This window comes from Garra rufa, chromosome 1 (genome assembly GCF_049309525.1).
Source record: "Garra rufa chromosome 1, GarRuf1.0, whole genome shotgun sequence".
Taxonomy (NCBI): Eukaryota; Metazoa; Chordata; class Actinopteri; order Cypriniformes; family Cyprinidae; genus Garra; species Garra rufa.
The window spans coordinates 35834303-35855068 of NC_133361.1; the positions used below are offsets into that span (position 1 = coordinate 35834303).

General features: G+C 35.3%; 1 protein-coding gene across 2 annotated transcripts in view; it reads left to right on the forward strand.

Moving 5' to 3' along the window:
- The window catches only part of rab11fip4a (RAB11 family interacting protein 4 (class II) a), a 70563-nt gene that overhangs the window by 41211 nt on the left and 8586 nt on the right, over nt 1–20766 (forward strand). For both annotated transcript variants that reach the window (XM_073839430.1, XM_073839438.1), the window contains 4 exons: nt 12277–12491; nt 13021–13188; nt 15458–15592; nt 19647–19682. In XM_073839430.1, the coding sequence (XP_073695531.1) occupies nt 12277–12491; nt 13021–13188; nt 15458–15592; nt 19647–19682 (554 nt within the window). The remainder of the gene's footprint in view (nt 1–12276; nt 12492–13020; nt 13189–15457; nt 15593–19646; nt 19683–20766) is intronic.

The following is a 20766-nucleotide window of genomic DNA, read 5'->3' on the forward strand; positions in this document are numbered from 1 at the left end:
GAACTTCTACCTGTAAGTATGATTAATAATTGTATTTTCTAGCGATCGTTCAAAATACGTCTTTGTGTACGTTATGGTGTGTAACAACCCCGCACATGTCTTGGTAACCGGCTAACTTGCGTTTCTGTAGTTCTGTTGTTCAGCTGTGAGTGCAATGTAGTCTAAAAAGTCTTGTGATTGATGCAGCTTGACTGTCTGTCTGCCTTATTAGTTTAAGTAATGATAATGATAAACGATGGCTTAACGCAGTGTTATGCATTGTACAATGTTGAAGTTCACAACGTAGAGGTGTGCCCGGTTCGCTTCCAAAAGCAAATTGCAAGCACTTTCCACAGTTAACATATGACACCCACTGAGAAACGTCCTGCTCCGGTCGTGCTTGCAAAACAGTTTCTTGTCGATGTGACACTTCAACAGTTTCATCGTCAGACTCCGGCTCGAATTGATAGGGTAAAATTGAGGCTATCTTTTCTATGCATTAACAGGTCTCCGCAGCTGTCATTCAGTTATGCCAATGGGCGTTTCGTTTTGCGCTGAAGCGGTAGACCAATCCAAAAGGACTGCACCATCTGACCAATCACAGCAGTGAGGGCTCACGGAAAGGAGGGGTTTAGAGAGACTGATTCTTCGAACTGCTTCACACGAGTCGTTTACGAATCAATTAGAAACGGGGTAAAAATAAATCTAATTTTGGAGAAAACTAAAGTGTTTTTTGAACTTGCATACATGTAAACCTGTTTTAAGAGACTATTACAACAATATTAACTACCTTTAAAATGGCATAATAGGGGCACTTTAAAAATAAGTTGTGCTGCTTAATATTTTTTTGTGGAAATCGTGACGCTTTTTTCAATTTTCTTCAATGAATAGAAAGATAAAAAAAAATATATATATATATATTTTTTTTTGTAAAATTATAAATATCTCTTTTGATCAATTTAATGTGTATAAAAATAATAAAAAACAAACAAACAAAAAAACTTACTGACCACAGTGTGTGTGTGTGTGTGTGTGTGTGTGTGTGTGTGTGTGTTTTATATATATATCTCAAAGGGAGTGAAATAACCAAAATCTTATATCACAATATGAGTATTTCATTTCACGGAAACAATATATATCACAATATAGTTATTTTTGCTTTAAATAAGGTCTTTATGATATCAACATTTTTGATTACATAGAAATTTCATAATTCTTGTTTCAATATCACAAAGAAGTCTCAAAAAAAAAATAATACTGGCCTAAATTAAAAAGAAAAACTCAAACTCACTGAAGACAAGTAAACAGTCAGCAATTAAATAAGAATAAGAAACAAGCAATAGGACAAAAAAACTACAGCAGAACAAATAAATAAGAAATGCTGCATATATTATATAAAGTAATCAAATGTATAAAAACACTATATTCCACACTGTGTAAATTAAATATATTTATTCTTATTAAGTTACAAAAGTGGTTTCGGGTGTGTTCACACTTGTCGTGTTTGGTTCGATTAAAACCAACTCTGGTGTGATTGCTCTGTTAGTGCAGTTCATTTGAGTAAATGTGAACGCTGCTGTCTGAACCCAAAAGATGGGTCTCGGTCCGCTTCCAAATGAACTCTGGTGCGGTTTGAATGAAATATGAAAGCAACAAGGTCCAAATACTTCCAAAAAAACTCAAACAGGTAGTAACGACATGACACGAAGGTAACAAGTAGTGTATCCAAAACAAAATGAGCAGAGGGAAACGTAGAGAGAGTTTGTGAGTTTGCAGGTGGTGAAAGTAAAATCATGTACAGGCAACGAGCACGCTTACACCAATATAGACCAATATAGAGCGCTTATATAGACCAATTTAGAGTAGACGTCGCAGGTGCGTCACTTGCACCTGTGCGCGCCAAGTGGTTGCAGAAAAACTCTGGTAACAAGTGAAGGTAAACGGGTGAAATCCATGGAATAAGAGAAAAAGATATATTTCTTTGTGCCTTTTGATGTCAAAATCGGAATGCAAATAATTTTTATAGAATACTGTCATCAGAGATGCCATTTGAAGCTAAACGCAGACATTTAAACAGACATACTATGGGTGAAAACTGCTATGATTACTCTACTTTTAAAGCATAAATTTGATTTAAACAATAGGTCTATATAATATTCACATGTGCTGTTCATAGGGGACATATTGTATTAGCCCTACAGTTACAGCATGAAATATTATTTAAACCTACTATTAACATTTTTACATAACATTTATTTATTGTGTATCTTTATCTTACAATTCAGACTTTTTTTCTCGCAAATGCAAGTTTAAATCTACTAATTTGGACTTTATATCTCGGTTTAACTCAAAAATAGTAAGTTTTATGCCACCACAAAAAAGGTCATCCCTGTTTCGGATCTGTAAGACAGTTCCACTATCTAATGTCAATTTTGTTGAAGAACAGTGCTTATGGGTGACAAGCTCTTGGAATAAGCAGAGGACATTTTGAAAATGACATCTAATCAATATTATCTATACTCTTTTTTTTTTTTTTATCTAACTATTTTGTACCATATCCGTGTAATTCTCTCCCGAGTTTCCTCCAACCATGATGCACTCGCATCCCGAATGTTTACAAACCTATAATTGGTCTATTGCTTACCCCTAATATAGCTAGTTTATTTTTCTTGATTTTTTTCTAGAATTGTACAACTTTTATTGTAAAAGTCATTCACCCATATACAATATAAGCTGATCCTGTATAAGTAGGTACTGTACATAAGTCAATCCAGTTCTCTTGTCTACTGCGTTTAAGATTAGTCATTTAGCAGCTGGTCTGACAGCTTTAGATATCGATCCATTATGAAATGCTGTATCAGGCCTGGTTGTTATTGCATGGGCAGCAGGGAATCTGTGCATGACCAAGGGCACTATCTGCACTACCATTTCATGGGCGTCGTAATGCAAAGCGCAGCAAAAGATATAACTCAGTGTTATAGTTGCGACAAGAGGTTAATTGCAGTTTGGACACTCTAAAACCCAATAATGTGGAGCATCCAGACTATTGCTCTGAAATCTCTGCCAAGGAAGAGGGGTGGATGAACATTTTGTGACCGACCTTTTGAAATCAGTGGAACACTTTTATGATCGTGCCCGGATTTTCGAGCAGCTAAATTGAGAGCCATATTTCCACTTGTCTCGACATGTCTTGCTTTCAAAGGGACGCCTACACATGCTGTGGAATAAAACGGTAATTTGCTTATCCAAGTGCCCCTGCAGTATTGATTGTGTAACTGCAGCTCTGTGTGTTTGTTGGGTTACCATTTTCAAGGTCAATAAAGAGTTCAAAGGTGTTTTGCTTTGATACCGCCCAGAGAAGGGCGGCCGACAGTTTTAGAGCCCGAGAGCTGGATTATGACTCATGGCTCCCAGTAAATCCAAGCTGTCTTTTGTCTGCTGACTGTGTAGGCAGCGAGATGGCCAGCTATCCAGCTGCATTTCCACTGAGATCTCAAACAAAACCAGCCAAGCGCAGTTGATAGAGAAAATGAGCAGCAAGCTTGCATGTCCCCCACTAGCATGTTTCTGTTGTCACTTCAGTAACATAGCAAGCTATCTAACAGGTTCATTAGGGTCATTAGCCAAAAGTAGCATTAAGCAAAAACAGAAATAAAGCTATTTCAAGATACAGGGTTTAAAATCTAAGATAATTTGTACACAATACACATTGTTCTGAGGTAGTTGCTGTATTTTTTATAGATTTGAGTTGTCAGGTGGTCTGAAATGTCAGAAAAATCTCCAAAAACAGCAGCTAGTACTGTGTGTGGTAGAGATTGCTGTTGTCATGAGAAATTTGAGAGGTTTTTCTGTCATGATTATGTGCGCACTTGACATTTCTTGTGAGCTGCACTTGAAAAGGCTCTGAATATGATGGTGCACTTTGGCCGCTAGCCAGAAATGAGTGTTGTGTTTGTTTGTTTGTTTGTGTGGGTTGCTGTCATCTTAAAATGGCAGATCTGTTAAGAAGTGCTGTTCTTCTACAGATTTATAGAGAAGAATCAAAGCACATCTAAACATTAGAAAAAAAAATGCTTGCTTTGGTTTCACTGAGGAAAATAATCGAATAATGTATATGAAAGAGAGAGATACCAAGGTGCATTCCTACATCATGCATCTTCTCACAGACAAAAACTTCTCTATTTATAGATCAGAGAGCTTTTGGGACATGTTGTGCATTTGAATGTTTTCAGACATGCTCTGAAAATGAGACAAAGAAATAGGGTCGCATCAAACACATTTAATTCCCTACCATTCAAAAATTTGGAGTTGGATTTTTTGTATGTTTTTTTTTTTTTTTTATCTCTAATGCTTACCCAGGCTATTTATTTGATCTAAAGTACAGCAAAAACAGTACAATTTTGAAAAAAAAAATTACTGTTTCAAATAACTGTTTTCTATTTGAATGTATTTTAAAATATAATTGATTTCTATGATCAAAGCTACATTTTCAGCATCGTTGCTCCACTCTTCAGTGTCACATGATCCTTCAGAAATCATTCTAATATGCTAATTTGCTTTTTTATTATTATTATCCATATTTAAAAAAAAATTTTCAGGATTGAAGAATAGAAAGATCCAAACAGCAGGATTTATCTGAAATAAAAAGCTTTTGTAACATTATACACTACACCATTCAAAGGCTTGGAGTCAGTCTATTATAGAAATTAATACTTTATATTTATAATTTTTTATAGACATTTATAATTTTACAAAATATTTATATTTCAGATAAATGTTGTTCCTCTGAATGTCCTATTCATTAAAGAAATCGGAAAATTTCTGTTTTACATTAAATTTTATATCATGTGACTGGAGTAATGATGCTAAAATTCTGCTTTGAAATCACAGGAATAAACTACATTTCAAAATGTATTAAAAAAGAACGCAGTATTTTTAAAAGTAAAAATATTTCAAAGTTTTTTGGATCAAATAAATGGCTCAAATAGATACTTTGGATCAAATAAATGCAGGCTTGGTGAGCAAAGGAGACTCCTGTAAAAACATTAAAAATCTTACTGTTCAAAAACTTTTGACTGGTAATGTATTAATGGATTTTAAGCATACTTGGTATGACATAAATGTATTTTAAATAAATTATGGCATAGGCTTTTTTACAATGTTTTTAATCAGTGTAATACATCCTTGCCAAATAAAAATAATTCTTCTTAAGAAACTGACCCCACATTTTTGAATGGTAGTGTACTTTTCTGACCATTTCATTCGTTTAATGAACACGCTTGATGACAGAACTTTAATTAGTGGACTGTCCCTTTAAGCCAAGTAATAAAAGGATATTTCTGTTTGGTCAGTAATGACACATAAAAGCGTGTTTGATTACACAATAACCATCGACGGAATCCCACTTACACCCTGCAAAAATACAGCAGCATTGACTCGGCATGGACATCACTATGTGTTTGAATCAATATCTGGCTGCATAGTCCAGAGCGGAGTCACTGGCTTTTTAATGATGATCATCTCTCCAGCTCAGCCCACTGTAAGCAATGTGGACACATTTGTGAGTGTATTTTAGCTCTTCTCATCCTTGAATTTTGGATGTGAGCTGTATTTAAGCTTTGATGCAACTCAGCAATAATGCATAAAACGCTGGTGGATCAGCAGTACTGCGGCATGACAGTATTAGTCCATCATGTTAACCTTAAAAATCAGTAAAAACCCTGCTTTGACTTTAAAGAGTAAGCTGAAAGATTAAAATAGAAATCTGATACGTGTAATTTAGTACAGATAAACTAAAATGATTGGATTAAAGTGAAGCTGCCCTTCATTTTTATAAAATGTGTCTATAAAAAATAAATAGTCCACAAGTCATGCCTATTGTAAGTTAATCAGTCACAAAAATCAAATCACTTCATTGTCACTACACCATACACACAGAATAATGGTGAGTGAAAAGATAATAGCAATTTCTTAACCACTTTCATCAGTGAAATACATTTAACCATGTGTGCTATGAGTGTATAGGATTTTTTGGTTTAGAAAATGATGTGTGTTTGTGTATTAATGCATGACTAAAAAGCAGTCTAAATAATAAATGTTAAGTCTAGGCATTCCAGACGTTGCTGTCTAAGGGGGGCTGGCAGATTCAGGTCGGGTTGGACCAAAAGGGGTCTTCGTTTATAGCTCATTTATCTGGGCTCGCACTGCAGGAGACCCCTGCATCTCCTCTTACATTACTGCAGTCAGAGTGTATCTGATAGGGCTGCATTCATCACAGTCGCTGCTCAGCAGGGAGAACCTCTATTATGCTGTCAAAGCTTCACATTAAGACTATGCAGATATCACTTATCAGTAATCTGCGCCTCCACTCTTATCTCCAAAGATACAGCCATGTGGGAAGAATCAAAGTTTTACCCAGATTTGTGACTAGACCTGTGATGTTTAATCCTGCGGCTAGCCATTACATTTCCTTTTTTGTAGTCAAAATCTCAGATCAGTCCAGACAAACTAGATGTTTTTTTTTTCAAGGCCTTTTTAATCAATGCAAGACTGGATATATATATGCTAGTAATCCGGCAGGTTGGTTCTACACTGCAAATTGTCTTTATCCGTATAAGATTATTGGAGTGTGTTTTAATTTAGTATGTCACAGCTTTGTAATTATTTGTGAATGATACTAGCAATTTCTGAGTATATTCTACACCTGTTTTTTTCAGTATTGGTCTGGTTTCTTAGATCTGCCGTGTGGTGTGAGTGGAGAGGTGAGCGAATATCGTGTGTGACCTACAAAGGAAGGTAACGGGCTCACTGAGGTGTGAATGTGAGAGGGGTCACTTCAGATACACACTAGCACACTGTCACCCTCTCTGAGATACACTCTGATATGATATGAATGAAATGCTTTTAGGAAAAGGATGAATTTGCGGTTGAAGGAAAGATTAGCTTTTTAATACATATATGTGACCCTGGACTACAAAATCAGTCATAAGGTTAAATTTTACAAAACTGAGATGTATACATCATATGAAAGTTCAATAAATAAGCTTTCTATTGATGTATGGTTTGTTAGGATAGGACAATATTTGGCCGAGATACATCTATTTGAAAGTCTAGAATCTGAGGGTGCAAAAAAATCAAAATACTGAGAAAATCACCTTTAAAGTTGTCCAAATTAAGTTCTTAACAAAGCATGTTACTAATCAAAAATTACATTTTGATATATTTATAGTAGGAATTTCACAAAAAAACTTCATGGAACATGATCTTTACATAATTTCCTAATGATTTTTGGCATAAAAGAAAAATCAATAATTTTGACCCATACTATGTATTTTTGGCTATTGCTACAAATATACCCCAGCGACTTAAGACTGGTTTGTGGTCCAGGGTCACATATATATGTTAGATATACACATATGTTAGACATACACATATGTATATTCTCGAGTAAAGAAAAACATAAGCCTAAAATAAGCAAAATTAGGGCTTAACATAAAGACCCAGGGATATTACATTGCTGTGCTAATCAAGCAGTAGTAATACAGAGAGTGTATTAAAGATCCCTCTCAGTATTAGATTATTAGTACAAGTACTCTGTATTAGTATGTCAAAAGTAGGGCCCTATCAAATCCATTTATTTTTTCCCACAAATTACCCCCCCCCCCCAGTTTTAATTTTCCTACACTCTATTTTAATGGTTAAATTAAAAATATGAATTAAAAAGCATTTCTAATTAATTGAAATCATGAAACTTACACAATTTAACAGCTATCTATTAAAGGTTTAACAAAAACTACATTTTAAGGCCCTACTACATTTTTATTTAAGCTAATTTTTTTTTCTCAAATTCAGTTTTTTGTTTGACCAAATTCTGTGTTTTCCATTCATTTTGTAGATTCCATTTAAATGGTTTTGTTCAATTTTAATAACCAAAAGCATCTTAAGTTAACTTCTTTCAGAATTACCGTGTTGTGTATTTATGTTTTTCTAGTAAATAAATTCTGGTCTATTTTTATTTTTTTCTCAAATTCAGTTTTTTGTCTTTACCAAATTCTGTGTTTTCCAGTAATTTTGTGGGTTCCGTTTTAATGGCTTCATTACATTTGAACAAACAAAAGCATCTTTAGTTAACTTCTTTCAGAAATACTGTGTTGTGTATTTATGTTTTTCTAGTAAATAGATTCTGGTAAATATTTCTTAAAAAAATAATGTTTTAATAATATTAATTTTAGTATTAGTAGTAGAACTACGATTACATTAAGTCTTATATTTCTGTCACAGTTTCTTCAAGTTATACCACACTTTTATTTTGATGGGTTGCTGTAAAAACCTTTAAGTGTCTGTTTGTATATGATATAATAGATGACATAAAAAAAAAAGAAACAGTAAAATTAAGTGACTCCTGGAACAGTTTTAGAGATTACATTCATGTACTCATATATTGAGGTGGCAGAGTCTGAAAACACTGTGAGCATCACGTGCGCTTCAGTATGTGTGTAGTAAACAAAACCTAATGTCTGCACCATTCATTCACACAGAAACACGCAGAACATGGATTCATATTTAAATAGTATTTTTTGCAGGTTAATATTTAGAGACACTAGTCCATATTGAGTTTTGATTTAGGTGTCCTGACATATTTTTGATTAGTTAATTCAAAATTCATCAAATTCCATGACATTCCATATTACAGTAAATTCCATTTTTATGACTAGATTCTGTCCATATTTTCCACATCGTGGAGCCCTATTATAGGGTTCCTTAGGGAAGTCATTTGACCCTTCGCAAAAACCCACCCTCGTTAGTTACTGTTGCTATGTCTGACAAACAATACCACTCTCACACTATACAGTCGTGGCCAAAAGTTTTGAGAGTTACATAAATATTGGAAACTGGAAAAAGTTGCTGCTTAAGTTTTTATAATAGCAATTTGCATATACTCCAGAATGTTATGAAGAGTGATCAGATGAATTGCATAGTCCCTCTTTGCCATGAAAATGAACTTCACCCCGAAAAAAACTTTCCACTGCACTGTTAAGAAGGCTTCAGGGCGTCCAAGAAAGTCCAGCAAGCGCCAGGATGGTCTCCTAAAGAGGATTCAGCTGCGGGATCGGAGTGGCACCAGTGCAGAGCTTGCTCAGGAATGGTAGCAGGCAGGTGTGAGCGCATCTGCACACACAGTGAGGCCAAGACTTTTGGAAGATGGCCTGGTGTCAAGAAGGGCAGCAAAGAAGCCACTTCTCTCCAAAAAAAAAACATCAGGGACAGATTGATCTTCTGCAAAAAGTATGGCGAATGGACTGCTGAGGACTGGGGCAAAGTCATATTCTCCGATGAAGCTTCTTTCCGATTGTTTGGGGCATCTGGAAAAAGGCTTGTCCGGAGAAGAAAAGGTGAGCGCTATCATCAGTCCTGTGTCATGCCAACAGTAAAGCATCCTGAGACCATTCTTGTGTGGGGTTGCTTCTCATCCAAGGGAGTGGGCTCACTCACAATTTTGCCCAAAAACACAGCCATGAATAAAGAATGGCACCAAAACACCCTCCAACAGCAACTTCTTCCAACAACCCAACAACAGTTTGGTGAAGAACAATGCATTTTCCAGCACGATGGAGCACCGTGCCATAAGGCAAAAGTGGCTCGGGGACCAAAACGTTGAAATTTTGGGTCCATGGCCTGGAAACTCCCCAGATCTTAATCCCATTGAGAACTTGTGGTCAATTCTCAAGAGGCGGGTGGACAAACAAAAACCCACTAATTCTGACAAACTCCAAGAAGTGATTATGAAAGAATGGGTTGCTATCAGTCAGGATTTGGCCCAGAAGTTGATTGAGAGCATGCCCAGTCGAATTGCAGAGGTCCTGAAAAAGAAGGGCCAACACGGCAAATACTGACTCTTTGCATAAATGTCATGTAATTGTCGATAAAAGCCTTTGAAACGTATGAAGTGCTTGTGATTATATTTCAGTACATCACAGAAACAACTGAAACAAAGATCTAAAAGCAGTTGAGCAGCAAACTTTGTGAAAACTAATATTTGTGTCATTCTCAAAACTTTTGCCCACGACTGTACACATCATGTTCTCAAGCAGTGAAAAATACATTGCAGAGCAAAGAGGAATCTGACAACACGCCGACAGACAAGAGAAGGTTACTTCTGGTATGAAACAAGGTCTCGACTTTAAAATGTCATTTTTTATAAAGAAGAAAACAATATATACCATTTTGTGGCTCTTTAATGTGTCGGGACAGATTACTGTATTGCCCTATTAGATCAATCAACATGTAAACCGATTGTCTTTTCTCATTTACTTAATTTACCACTTACCTTACCACACAATAAACATGAATGAACATCAGAACGTATTTTATTTAAACTGCGGAAAGACATCAATACACACAATTTTCCAAGTTTAAGTCCACTGAAGTTAATCTGATTTCCTGTCTGATAATTTTGTCTGAAAAAATAGCGGATTCTACATTATGATTGGTCAGGTCGCCTGTCAATCAAGCTGTTTGCAAAGGGTCAATTATTTGAGTGTTTACACGTAAGCCACAGTGATGAATGACGTTACATTAGGACAAAATAATAAACTCCCTGGCATTTATTTTAATGAAATGTAGTACAAACAAATTTTAAGCAAAACATTTCACACACAGAAAATACAGATAGTATGATTTAAATAAAACCATAGATATGTGGTTCAGTATTATCAGTTAATGTTTGTAGTTTAATGTTTGTAATTTAAATTGTTTGATATTTTATCTGTGCATTGAAACTGCAGAAAAATCTAAGTGAAAGTTAATTTTAAAGGTGTTCAAATACGTTTGGAGTCACTGTATGAGTACTCTCGCATAGCCAGACCTTCAGATTGACGGCAGAAGGTCTTGGAACCTTGGCTGAATTGAATGGCCAAGGCCCGCCCAAGAGCCTTATGACTGACAGCTAAAGCAACAAGTCACGTTCCGCTTTCTACTGCGTCATGTTTAGGGGCGTGAAATGTCTCCACAGTAACAGACTGGTGTGTAAAACTCTTGATCGTATTTTGAAGAGTCTATGCCGCAAACTTATATTACTACATATTTTACATACTTTGGAAAATTAAGCTTGTAGTTGATACTGATAAGTGCTCATTGTCACAGTTGTAAACACAATAGCTTTCTTCTTCCATGAGGGGGTTTGGCGACACTGCGTCTTTGTTTTCAGGCAGAACATTAAAGAACGCAACACACACATCTCCCGGAAATCCAGTAGAATTCAACCAATCAGATGATGACTTTGAAACTCCTGAAGTGTTTCCAGTTTTGTGTGCCATCAGATGTTCAGCCAGTGTTTAGGTCCGTGGGTGTAACATCCGAGGCTGAGACTACTTTATGACAAACTAGCAATTTATGGCTATTTATTTCTGTGATTTTTAATGTCGTCTGAAAGTTGCAGAGAAGGTTTTATTGGAGCATTGCATTATGATCATTTGCAGTATAATCATTTATGAGGGATGAGCTAAGATGTGAAGTCATTTTAAAGCACTTTGGTGTGTGCTGTTGTTCCCCAGAAAGTAGTAAAGGCTTAATGACCCGCCATAACTCTCAGCTTTAATAATGCAGTGTCTCCCAAGATGCAAAGATGCAAATATAAATAAACTTTTATATTAGTCAGATAGAAAGTGTCAGATATGTATGTATTGTAACATATATAAAGACTTACCATTGATTTAACAATCTCTCATAGTGTGGTAATTATTCTGCTCTGTCTCTGCTCTAACAATGAGCCACTGGGCAACATCAGCTGATACCCATGTTCCTCGTGCCATTGAGATGTGACATGGATTTTAATAAGTAAATTAATATTTTGAACTGCACTTGCAGGACAGAATAGCTGTTAAAAACAGTGAACAGTGGGAAATGTTCACTATGGTATAAATTAAATGGAGGATATTTAAATCTAATTTTAATTTTGAGAGCACCCTTGTCAATCTAAATCCTTATTCTTTTCTTCTCTTTGTTAGACTCACAATTCATTAGTCAATTGAAATGTCTCACACCAATTTACCATGATGACTTTTGTCCTATTTTGGCGCCATTTGTGTCTTCTAAGGTTAATGAGCAAAGTTTCCATAACCTTTGACCCAACTTTTGTGTCCCTCTGAGAAAGGTTGTCTTAAGTTCTTATTTCACCTCAGTTTTGTGTTTGAAAAGACCACATAGAGAGTTAAAGTAATCCAGTCTAGTTTTGCTTTTGCGTTTGATTTTGAGCAATATGACTTTATTCAACAGGTTTTCTCTGATATCTTTTTGCAGCACGGGGAGGGGAGTCTGGGACCCCCGATCATTGTGTGCACGCGGCCGTACCCAGAGTGCCAGCTGTATTCTGATGAGGAAGGAATGGGTGGACGGGACGTGCAGGAATCAGACATGGAGAGTGCAGGAGACAGCGGGGCAGGATCTGAATCTTCTGAAGGAGGGCGTCATGATAAAGAAGAAGGACTGGGTGCACTCTTTCTACATGGAAACAAGTCAGTGTTATGGATGATTATGTTTGTTGTTCTTGTTTTAGCATTATTTGAGCTTAAAAAATCATCTGAAAACTGAATAAATAAGCTTTTCATGGATGTATGGTTTGTCTAGAATCTGAGGGTGCAAAAAAAAAAAACAATCTAAAAACTGAGAAAATCACCTTTATAGTTGTCCAAATGAAGTTCTTAGCAATGCATATTAGTAATTAAGTTTTGATATATTTACGGTAGGAAATTGACAAAATAACTTCATGGAACATGATCTTTACTTAATATCCTAATGAATTTTGGCATAATAGAAAAATCAATAATTTTGACCCATACAATGTATTTTTGGCTATTGCTACAAATATACCTCTGCTACTTATGACTGGTTTTGTGGTCCAGGGTCACATTTGTTGCCAGAATTTTAGTTAAAATGTAGCAATAAATACTGTTTGATTAAATGGATAAAAAGTAATTATGTTAAATAAAATAACTAATAGTTAGTACATAAAGTGAGACCTGCAACCTGTCTGTTTGGTTTTAGCTGTGGTCAGATGGTTTCGTCAGCAGCGGCTTCAGTAATCTCAGTGGAGGAGCAGTTTGAGGACTATGGAGAGGGAGAAGATGTGGATTTTACTCCCAGCAGCCCCATCCCTGATGATGACACACGTACCAATGGTTTCTCTGACTTGGGCTCCTCTCTGCCCTCCAGGTAACTCAATTTAGCACGCACCGCTCACAAAAATACGGCCATACACTACAGTTTTAAAATTTAGGATCAGTAAAATGTTTCTTATGCTATTTGATCAAAAATACAGAATTGCTGTATTATTGTGAAATATTATTTCAATGTAAGATAGCTGTTTTCTATGTGAATATAATTTAAAACGTAATTTATTCCTATGATGCAAAGCTGAATTTTCAGCATAATTACTCCAGTCTTCAGTGTCATATGATCCTTTAGAAATCATTCTAATATGCTGATTTATTATCAATGTTGGACACAGTTGTGCTGCTTAATATTTTGTGGAAACCTGTGATACTTCACAGGATTCTTTAATAAAAAAAAAAAAGGTAAACAGAACAGCATTTATTTGATGTAGAAATCTTTTGTAACAATATAAGCTACTATTTGAACGTTTGTGGTCAGCAATTTTTTATTCTTTGTTTTTATATAAATACATTTATTCACCAAGGATGTGGTAAATTAATAAAAAGTATTAGCAAAGACTTATATTGTTAGAAAAGATTTATATTTTGAATAAATGCTGTTCAACAATCCTGAAAAAAGGGTCAAAGGTTCCAAAAAATTATTGTATGTTATAAATTGTTTCCAACATTGATAATAAAAGTAATAAATCAGCATATTTGAATGATTTCTGAAGGATCATGTGACACTTAAGACTGGAATAATAATGCTTATGAAAATTTAGCTTTGCATCACAAGAAAAAATGATATTTTAAAATACACTAAAATATAAATCCAATAATTTAAACTGTATTATAAAACGGTTAGTTCCATTCCTCAGTTCTGATTGGTCAGCAGCTGTGTCGTATTCATGATACGGCACTGCTATGACCGCTTCACTCAACGGTTTTGTGTATCATTGAGCCCCCTTAGCAACCACCCTTAGCAACGTAAACACAGCTGCAGCAGTTAGGGACTACTTTTTACAGCGGAAGGCAGTTAATGATTTTACTTTATGAAAACGTACAATTTAATATATATAAATTAATATATATTTTTGATTTTAATATTTTGATTGTGTGGTAACCGTTTTATAAAAGCAATAAGGTACTTGAGGCCGTGCTGTATCGTGAATAAATTACGGCTGAAGGGGTTAACAGCGCCCTTCAGCCGTGATTTATTCACGATACAGCACGGCCTCTCGTACCTTATTGCTTAAATAATATTTCACAATATTACTGTTTTTTTCTTTTTTTCTGTAAATGCAGCCTTGATGAGCATATTTTTTTTAAAACATTAAAAATGAATTCAAGCATGAAACCAGAAATGAATAAGTTCAAGCCAAAACAAAGCAAAAAAAGAAATAAATTATATTTAATTTAATTATAATTTTTTGCCGCAAGAAAGAAAGCATAAAAGAAAACAAGAATGAAAGAAAGTGCACTATGATAGTGATAATTTGGGTGTGCTTAAAGTTCAAATCTTTCCACATTTTCACAATTTAATTTAATATTTTTTGAGGTTGAAATATGACCTGGATGTACGTGACCCTGGACCACAAAACCAGTCATAAAGGTCAATTTTTTGGAATTGAGATTTATATATCATAAATCTATCATATATCATAAAGCTTTCCATTGATGTATGGTTTGTTAGGATAGGACAATATTTGGCTGAGATGCAACCATTTGAAAATCTGAAACCTGTGGGTGCAAAAAAATCTAAATATTGGGAAAATCGCCTTTAAAGTTGTCCAAATGAAGTTTTCAGCAATGTATATTACTAATCAAAAATTAAGTTTTGATATGTTATCAAAATGATTTTTTATCATTTTGACCCATACTATGTATTTTTGGCTATTGCTACAAAAATACCCGTGCTACTTAAGACTGGTTTTGTGGTTTAGGGTCACATGTTTTCATGAGAGTCACTAAGAATATTACTAATGCGTAGTAGTTATTTATAATTCTGACTCTCTTGCGTTAATGCTTTTGACAGCCATTAATCATCTCATTGTTAAACATAAAATCACAACAGCCAATAATTATGAAACGGATTTGGCATGGGAGTGGGTGTTTTGTATCGTTAGCTGTTCTCATTTGTTCTGTGTGTGATTCTGGTTGAATCAAAGTTAATTACCTTATCATGAACTCAATAACATATTATTAGACGTTCTTTTCCAACTATACACAATTTGAAAGATCTCCCCATATTATGTTATTAAACATACTGAGCAAGTAAAATCTGAAGTCTTTTACTGCCAGTATTGATCATGACTTAATGGTGTTTCCAGTGCTGGACAGACCCCTCAGAAGATCAGGCACCTGTACAACAGTGAGCTTCTGGATGTTTACTGCTCTCAGTGCTGCAAGAAAGTCAACCTGCTCAATGACCTAGAGGCCAGACTCAAGAACCTCAAAGCTAACAGGTAAGAGATGACAGAGTTATTTGAAAGAGTTATGGTGTGTTACTCTAATAGAGGGCTACAGGGAGGATGTCCTTTTTGTAGTCCAACATGAACGTTATAAAAACTGTTGATCCCCATTGAAGTTTCCTCAAAAAACATTTCGACTGAAGAAAGAAAGACATGAACATCTTGGATGACATGGGGGTGAGTAAATGATCAGGAAATTTTGATTACGGAAGTGAACTTTTCTGGATGTGAACTTTGCAGCATCTATAGTTCATATTAAATGGCATAGTGCTGCACTTCTGAGAGGATTCTTTATGTCTCAGTTCACTCTAGGTAAAGCTAGATATATTTTTATGAGTCTCTTTAATCACCCTGGTCTGTCAGAAGCTTTATCGGGAGACGGGTTTCATCAGAAGAGCTGTTACCATAGCAACAATGTTCCAGTCGAGGGTTTACTAATCTTTGTGAATGTTATCACAGACAGTGAAGGAAAAAAAACGGAGCCCCTCAAGAAAAGCCTGGGGTGTTTAAGTGGGTGGGTGTGTGTGGTGGAATTTGATGAAAACTGCTGAAATAATCCTTTTGTTATTATGTGGACACCTAACAAATTTGGCACTTCAGGAGCACGACACTGCAATCTTTCATCTGTAACAAGATTTAAAGCATCATGGGATTATAAGGTTTCCACCTCTGCTGCTGACACACCGAGACATTATACTACCGACACAGATCCACTTTCTCAAAACCTAGTGAGCGGCCTCACTACATACTTCCTACAGCAGCCTTCTAAGACAGCATCTTAACCGTCATGGGACTGCATGAGTTATTTCAGAGGTCAGAATCATCACGTTTTGTTCAGTTACCCAGATGCACGGCTGTATTGGAGATACTCGGATGTAAACAACAGCATGGATTGCATGGTTAATGTACTAGTGAATAAGTTGTTCTGCTAATTTATGCTGTCTAAACCACGAAAAAAACGTGTGGAAGCTTCAGTAAGATTTAGTAAGCAGGAAAAGGCACAATATTTTGACAAACTGAAGATAGGTGGTAAAGATACTTACAAGCAGTATTAATTAAGATATTAGCCTAATATTTAATCTACCTGACCGAAATTTTTAAGAAATTCAAACATTCATTTTTCAAGTTCAAGTCCACCAACGGTATTCTACTCTGGCAAATTCAGCATTATGATTGGTCAGATCACCTGTCAATCAAACTCCCAGTGAAAAGTCAGTTTTTTAAAGAATAAGTTGACATAAAGATTACCATCGATTAACAATCTCATAGCTTAGAGTAGGTCTGTTTAAAGGATTATAAGTTATCGTTGAGTTGTAAGAGCCGCGGGTGAAAACTTTTGAACAGAATGGAGATGTGTACGTTTTTCTTATTTTGCCTAAATATTGTATTTTTTCATTTAGTTATGCCTTTCAGAGGCTACAGAAGATACATGTTTCCCAGAAGACAAAATACTTTAAATTTACCTGCTCTTTAAATACAAAATATTTCCACCCCTTTAATGCATAGTTTTTCCTTCTGGAGCATCAGTGAGTGTTTGAACCTTCTGTAATAGTTGCATATGAGTCCCTCAGTTGTCCTCAGTGTGAAAAGATGGATCTCAAAATCATACAGTCATTGTTACTACACAAAAATGATGGAAACCAAAGAATTTGTGGAACCTGAAGGATATTTCAGAAGAACAGCAGGCAGTTTAACTGTGCAGGATGAACAAGGGACTCATGAACAACTATCACTAAACAAACAGACAAACAAACAAAAAAACAGATCATTCAGGTAACAACACAGTATTAAGAATCAAGCGTATGTAAACTTTTGAACAGGGTCATTTTTATAAATACAATTATTATTTTCTCTTGTGGACTATATGTAAACGTCTTTTATGTGAATTTTTTTAGTACTAACAAATAACATGCATTTTGTATGATCCCTCTTATTTTGGTAAAATAATTAACATTTAACCTTTTGTACATCACTTCTTCCACTACAATGAATTATTTTTTCACCTAGATTGATGCAGTGCATTCTGGGATTGCCTTTTCATTTTTATTATTATAAATCATAATAAAACAAGGTGGCAGCATAATCAAGTGGCTACCTTTTGGAAGCGAGCAAGAGAGGCTGTTCTGTGTGACTTCCTTTTCTCTGACTGAATAGGTGTGATGAGGAAGTAGGATCATGTGGCATTCTGTGGCCTTTGGCTATTAATCCTCTGGCATTTTTGTCAAAATCCTCCACTGCATACTCTGTTGAAATGCATTCATGCAAAACATGATCGGCACCAATACGACCCGCTCTATAATGGCCACCAAACATTTGTGTCATTGTATTAATAAATATTCTAGAAAAAAAAACATACAAATGCAGACTTATACAAAGATCTGCTGTTGAATGACTGTTTAAAGTAAAAGCCATCAGAATTTTTTTTTTTTTGTACCAAATATGGCCAGCTACTTTAACAGGTCATGACAGGTCACAACTGCCCTTTTGAGGGTATGTGCGTGAATGCTGTGAGCGTAGTTGACCTCATCTCCCTTGGTTTGCAGATTGTCTGGCTTTATTAGTGTCGTTGTAGTGAAATGTGTTTTGTCAGTGCGGCGATAGCTGGGTTGGGTATGAAGACAGGAGAGCTGACTTGTGTTTCGGCGAGCTGTTTGAGTTCAGACCTGTGTGATGTAATGAGAAGAGGGCTTTAAAGTGTGACGTGGGTCACACAGTTACATAAACACAGAGAGAGGTTTATAATTAGAGTGCAGGTATTCTATTTTTACAGAGGTCTTCCAGAGCTGTCTGATTATATGTGTAATCTCATGACCTAGGACAAACTGACTGTAGTACACGATCTTGGCCACATGGACAAAAGTGAATTAGTAAAAGTCTAGAACTAAAGTCTAAATATCTATCTATCTATCTATCTATCTATCTATCTATCTATCTATCTATCTATCTATCTATCTATCTATCTATCTATCTATCTATCTATCTATCTATCTATCTATCTATCTATCTATCTATCTATCTATCTATCTATCTATCTATCTATCTATCTATCTATCTATCTATATATATATATACAGACACACACACACACTATAGTTCAAAAGTTTGGGATCAGTAAGACTTGTAATGTTTTTTAAAGAAGTCTCTTAAGCTCATCAAGGCTGCATTTATTTAATCAAAAAACAGAAAAAAAAACAGTAATATTGCGGAATGTTATTACAATATAAAACAATGGTTTCTATATAATATACTGTAAAATATAATTTATTCCTGTGATGTAAAGCTGAATTTTCATCAGCCACTACTCCAGAAATCAATTCTAATATGCTGATTTATTATTAGAATAATATATGTTGGAAACAGTTGTGCTGCCACATAATTTTTGGAACCTGTGATACTTTTTTTCAGGATTCTTAAATGAATAAAAAGTTAAAAAGAACAGCATTTATAGTGTAAAAATACACTTTTTTTTATCAGTTTAACACATCCTTGCTAAATAAATGTATTAAATGTATTAAAAAGAAAGAATAAAAATGTACTGACCTCAAACTTTTGAACAGTGGTATATATTGTTAGAAAAGATTTCTATTTTAAGTAAATGCTGTTCTTTTAAACTTTCTATCCATCAAAGAATCCTAAAAAAAGAATCACAGGTTCCAACAAAATATTAAGCAGCACAACTGTTCCCAGCACTGATAATAAATCAATATATTAGAATGATTTCTGATAGATCATGTGACTCTGTTTACTAGAGTAATGATGCTAAAATTTCAGCTTTGATCACAGAAAAAAATAATTTTAATGTATATTGAAATAGAAAAATGTTATTTTAAATTGTAATAATATTTCACAATAATACCCTTTGTTCTGTATTTTTGATAAAAAAACGCAGTCTCAATGAGCAGAAGAAATTTCTTTAAAAAACATTAAAAATTGCACTGATCCCAAACTTATGAATGGTATATATATAATGGCCTTTCTGGATGGTATTTTATTTGTTTTATGAATTTGTTTGTTCTAATACAAGCATCTTTTCAATTTCTTTTTACAGCCCAAACCGGAAAATTTCCAGTACAGCATTTGGTCGGTAAGTCTCTCATCTTTGTTATTTTCACATGATAGCACAGTATGAGACTACAAAGTGCTGGCTTAATGCCAGATTGCCTTACTATCAGTGTGTCTGAAATCACATACTGAGTAGGTACTACATTTAAGTTTGAACTTACTTTTTGGCTGTTAAGAAGTATTATCTTTATAATATGAATATGGTCATGTCAATGGAATTTGGATGTACTACAGTCGTGGGCAAAAGTTTTGAGAATGACACAAATATTAGTTTTCACAAAGTTTGCTGCTAAACTGCTTTTAGATCTTTGTTTCAGTTGTTTCTGTGATGTACTGAAATATAATTACAAGCACTTCATACGTTTCAAAGACTTTTATGGACAATTACATGACATTTATGCAAAGAGTCAGTATTTGCAGTGTTGGCCCTTCTTGTTCAGGACCTCTGCAATTCGACTGGGCATGCTCTCAATCAACTTCTGGGCCAAATCCTGACTGATAGCAACCCATTCTTTCACTTCTTGGAGTTTGTCAGAATTAGTGGGTTTTTGTTTGTCCACCCGCCTCTTGAGGATTGACCACAAGTTCTCAATGGGATTAAGATCTGGGGAGTTTCCAGGCTATGGACCCAAAATGTCAACGTTTTGGTCCCCGAGCCACTTAGTTATCACTTTTGCCTTATGGCACGGTTCTCCATTGTGCTGGAAAATGCATTGTTCTTCACCAAACTGTTGTTGGGTTGTTGGAAGAAGTTGCTGTTGGAGGGTGTTTTGGTACCATTCTTTATTCATGGCTGTGTTTTTGGGCAAAATTGTGAGTGAGCCCACTCCCTTGGATGAGAAGCAACCCCACACATGAATGGTCTCAGGATGCTTTACTGTTGGCATGACACAGGACTGATGGTAGCGCTCACCTTTTCTTCTCCGGACAAGCCTTTTTCCAGATGCCCCAAACAATCGGAAAGAGGCTTCATCAGAGAATATGACTTTGCCCCAGTCCTCAGCAGTCCATTCGCCATACTTTTTGCAGAAGATCAATCTGTCCCTGATGTTTTTTTTGGAGAGAAGTGGCTTCTTTGCTGCCCTTCTTGACACCAGGCCATCTTC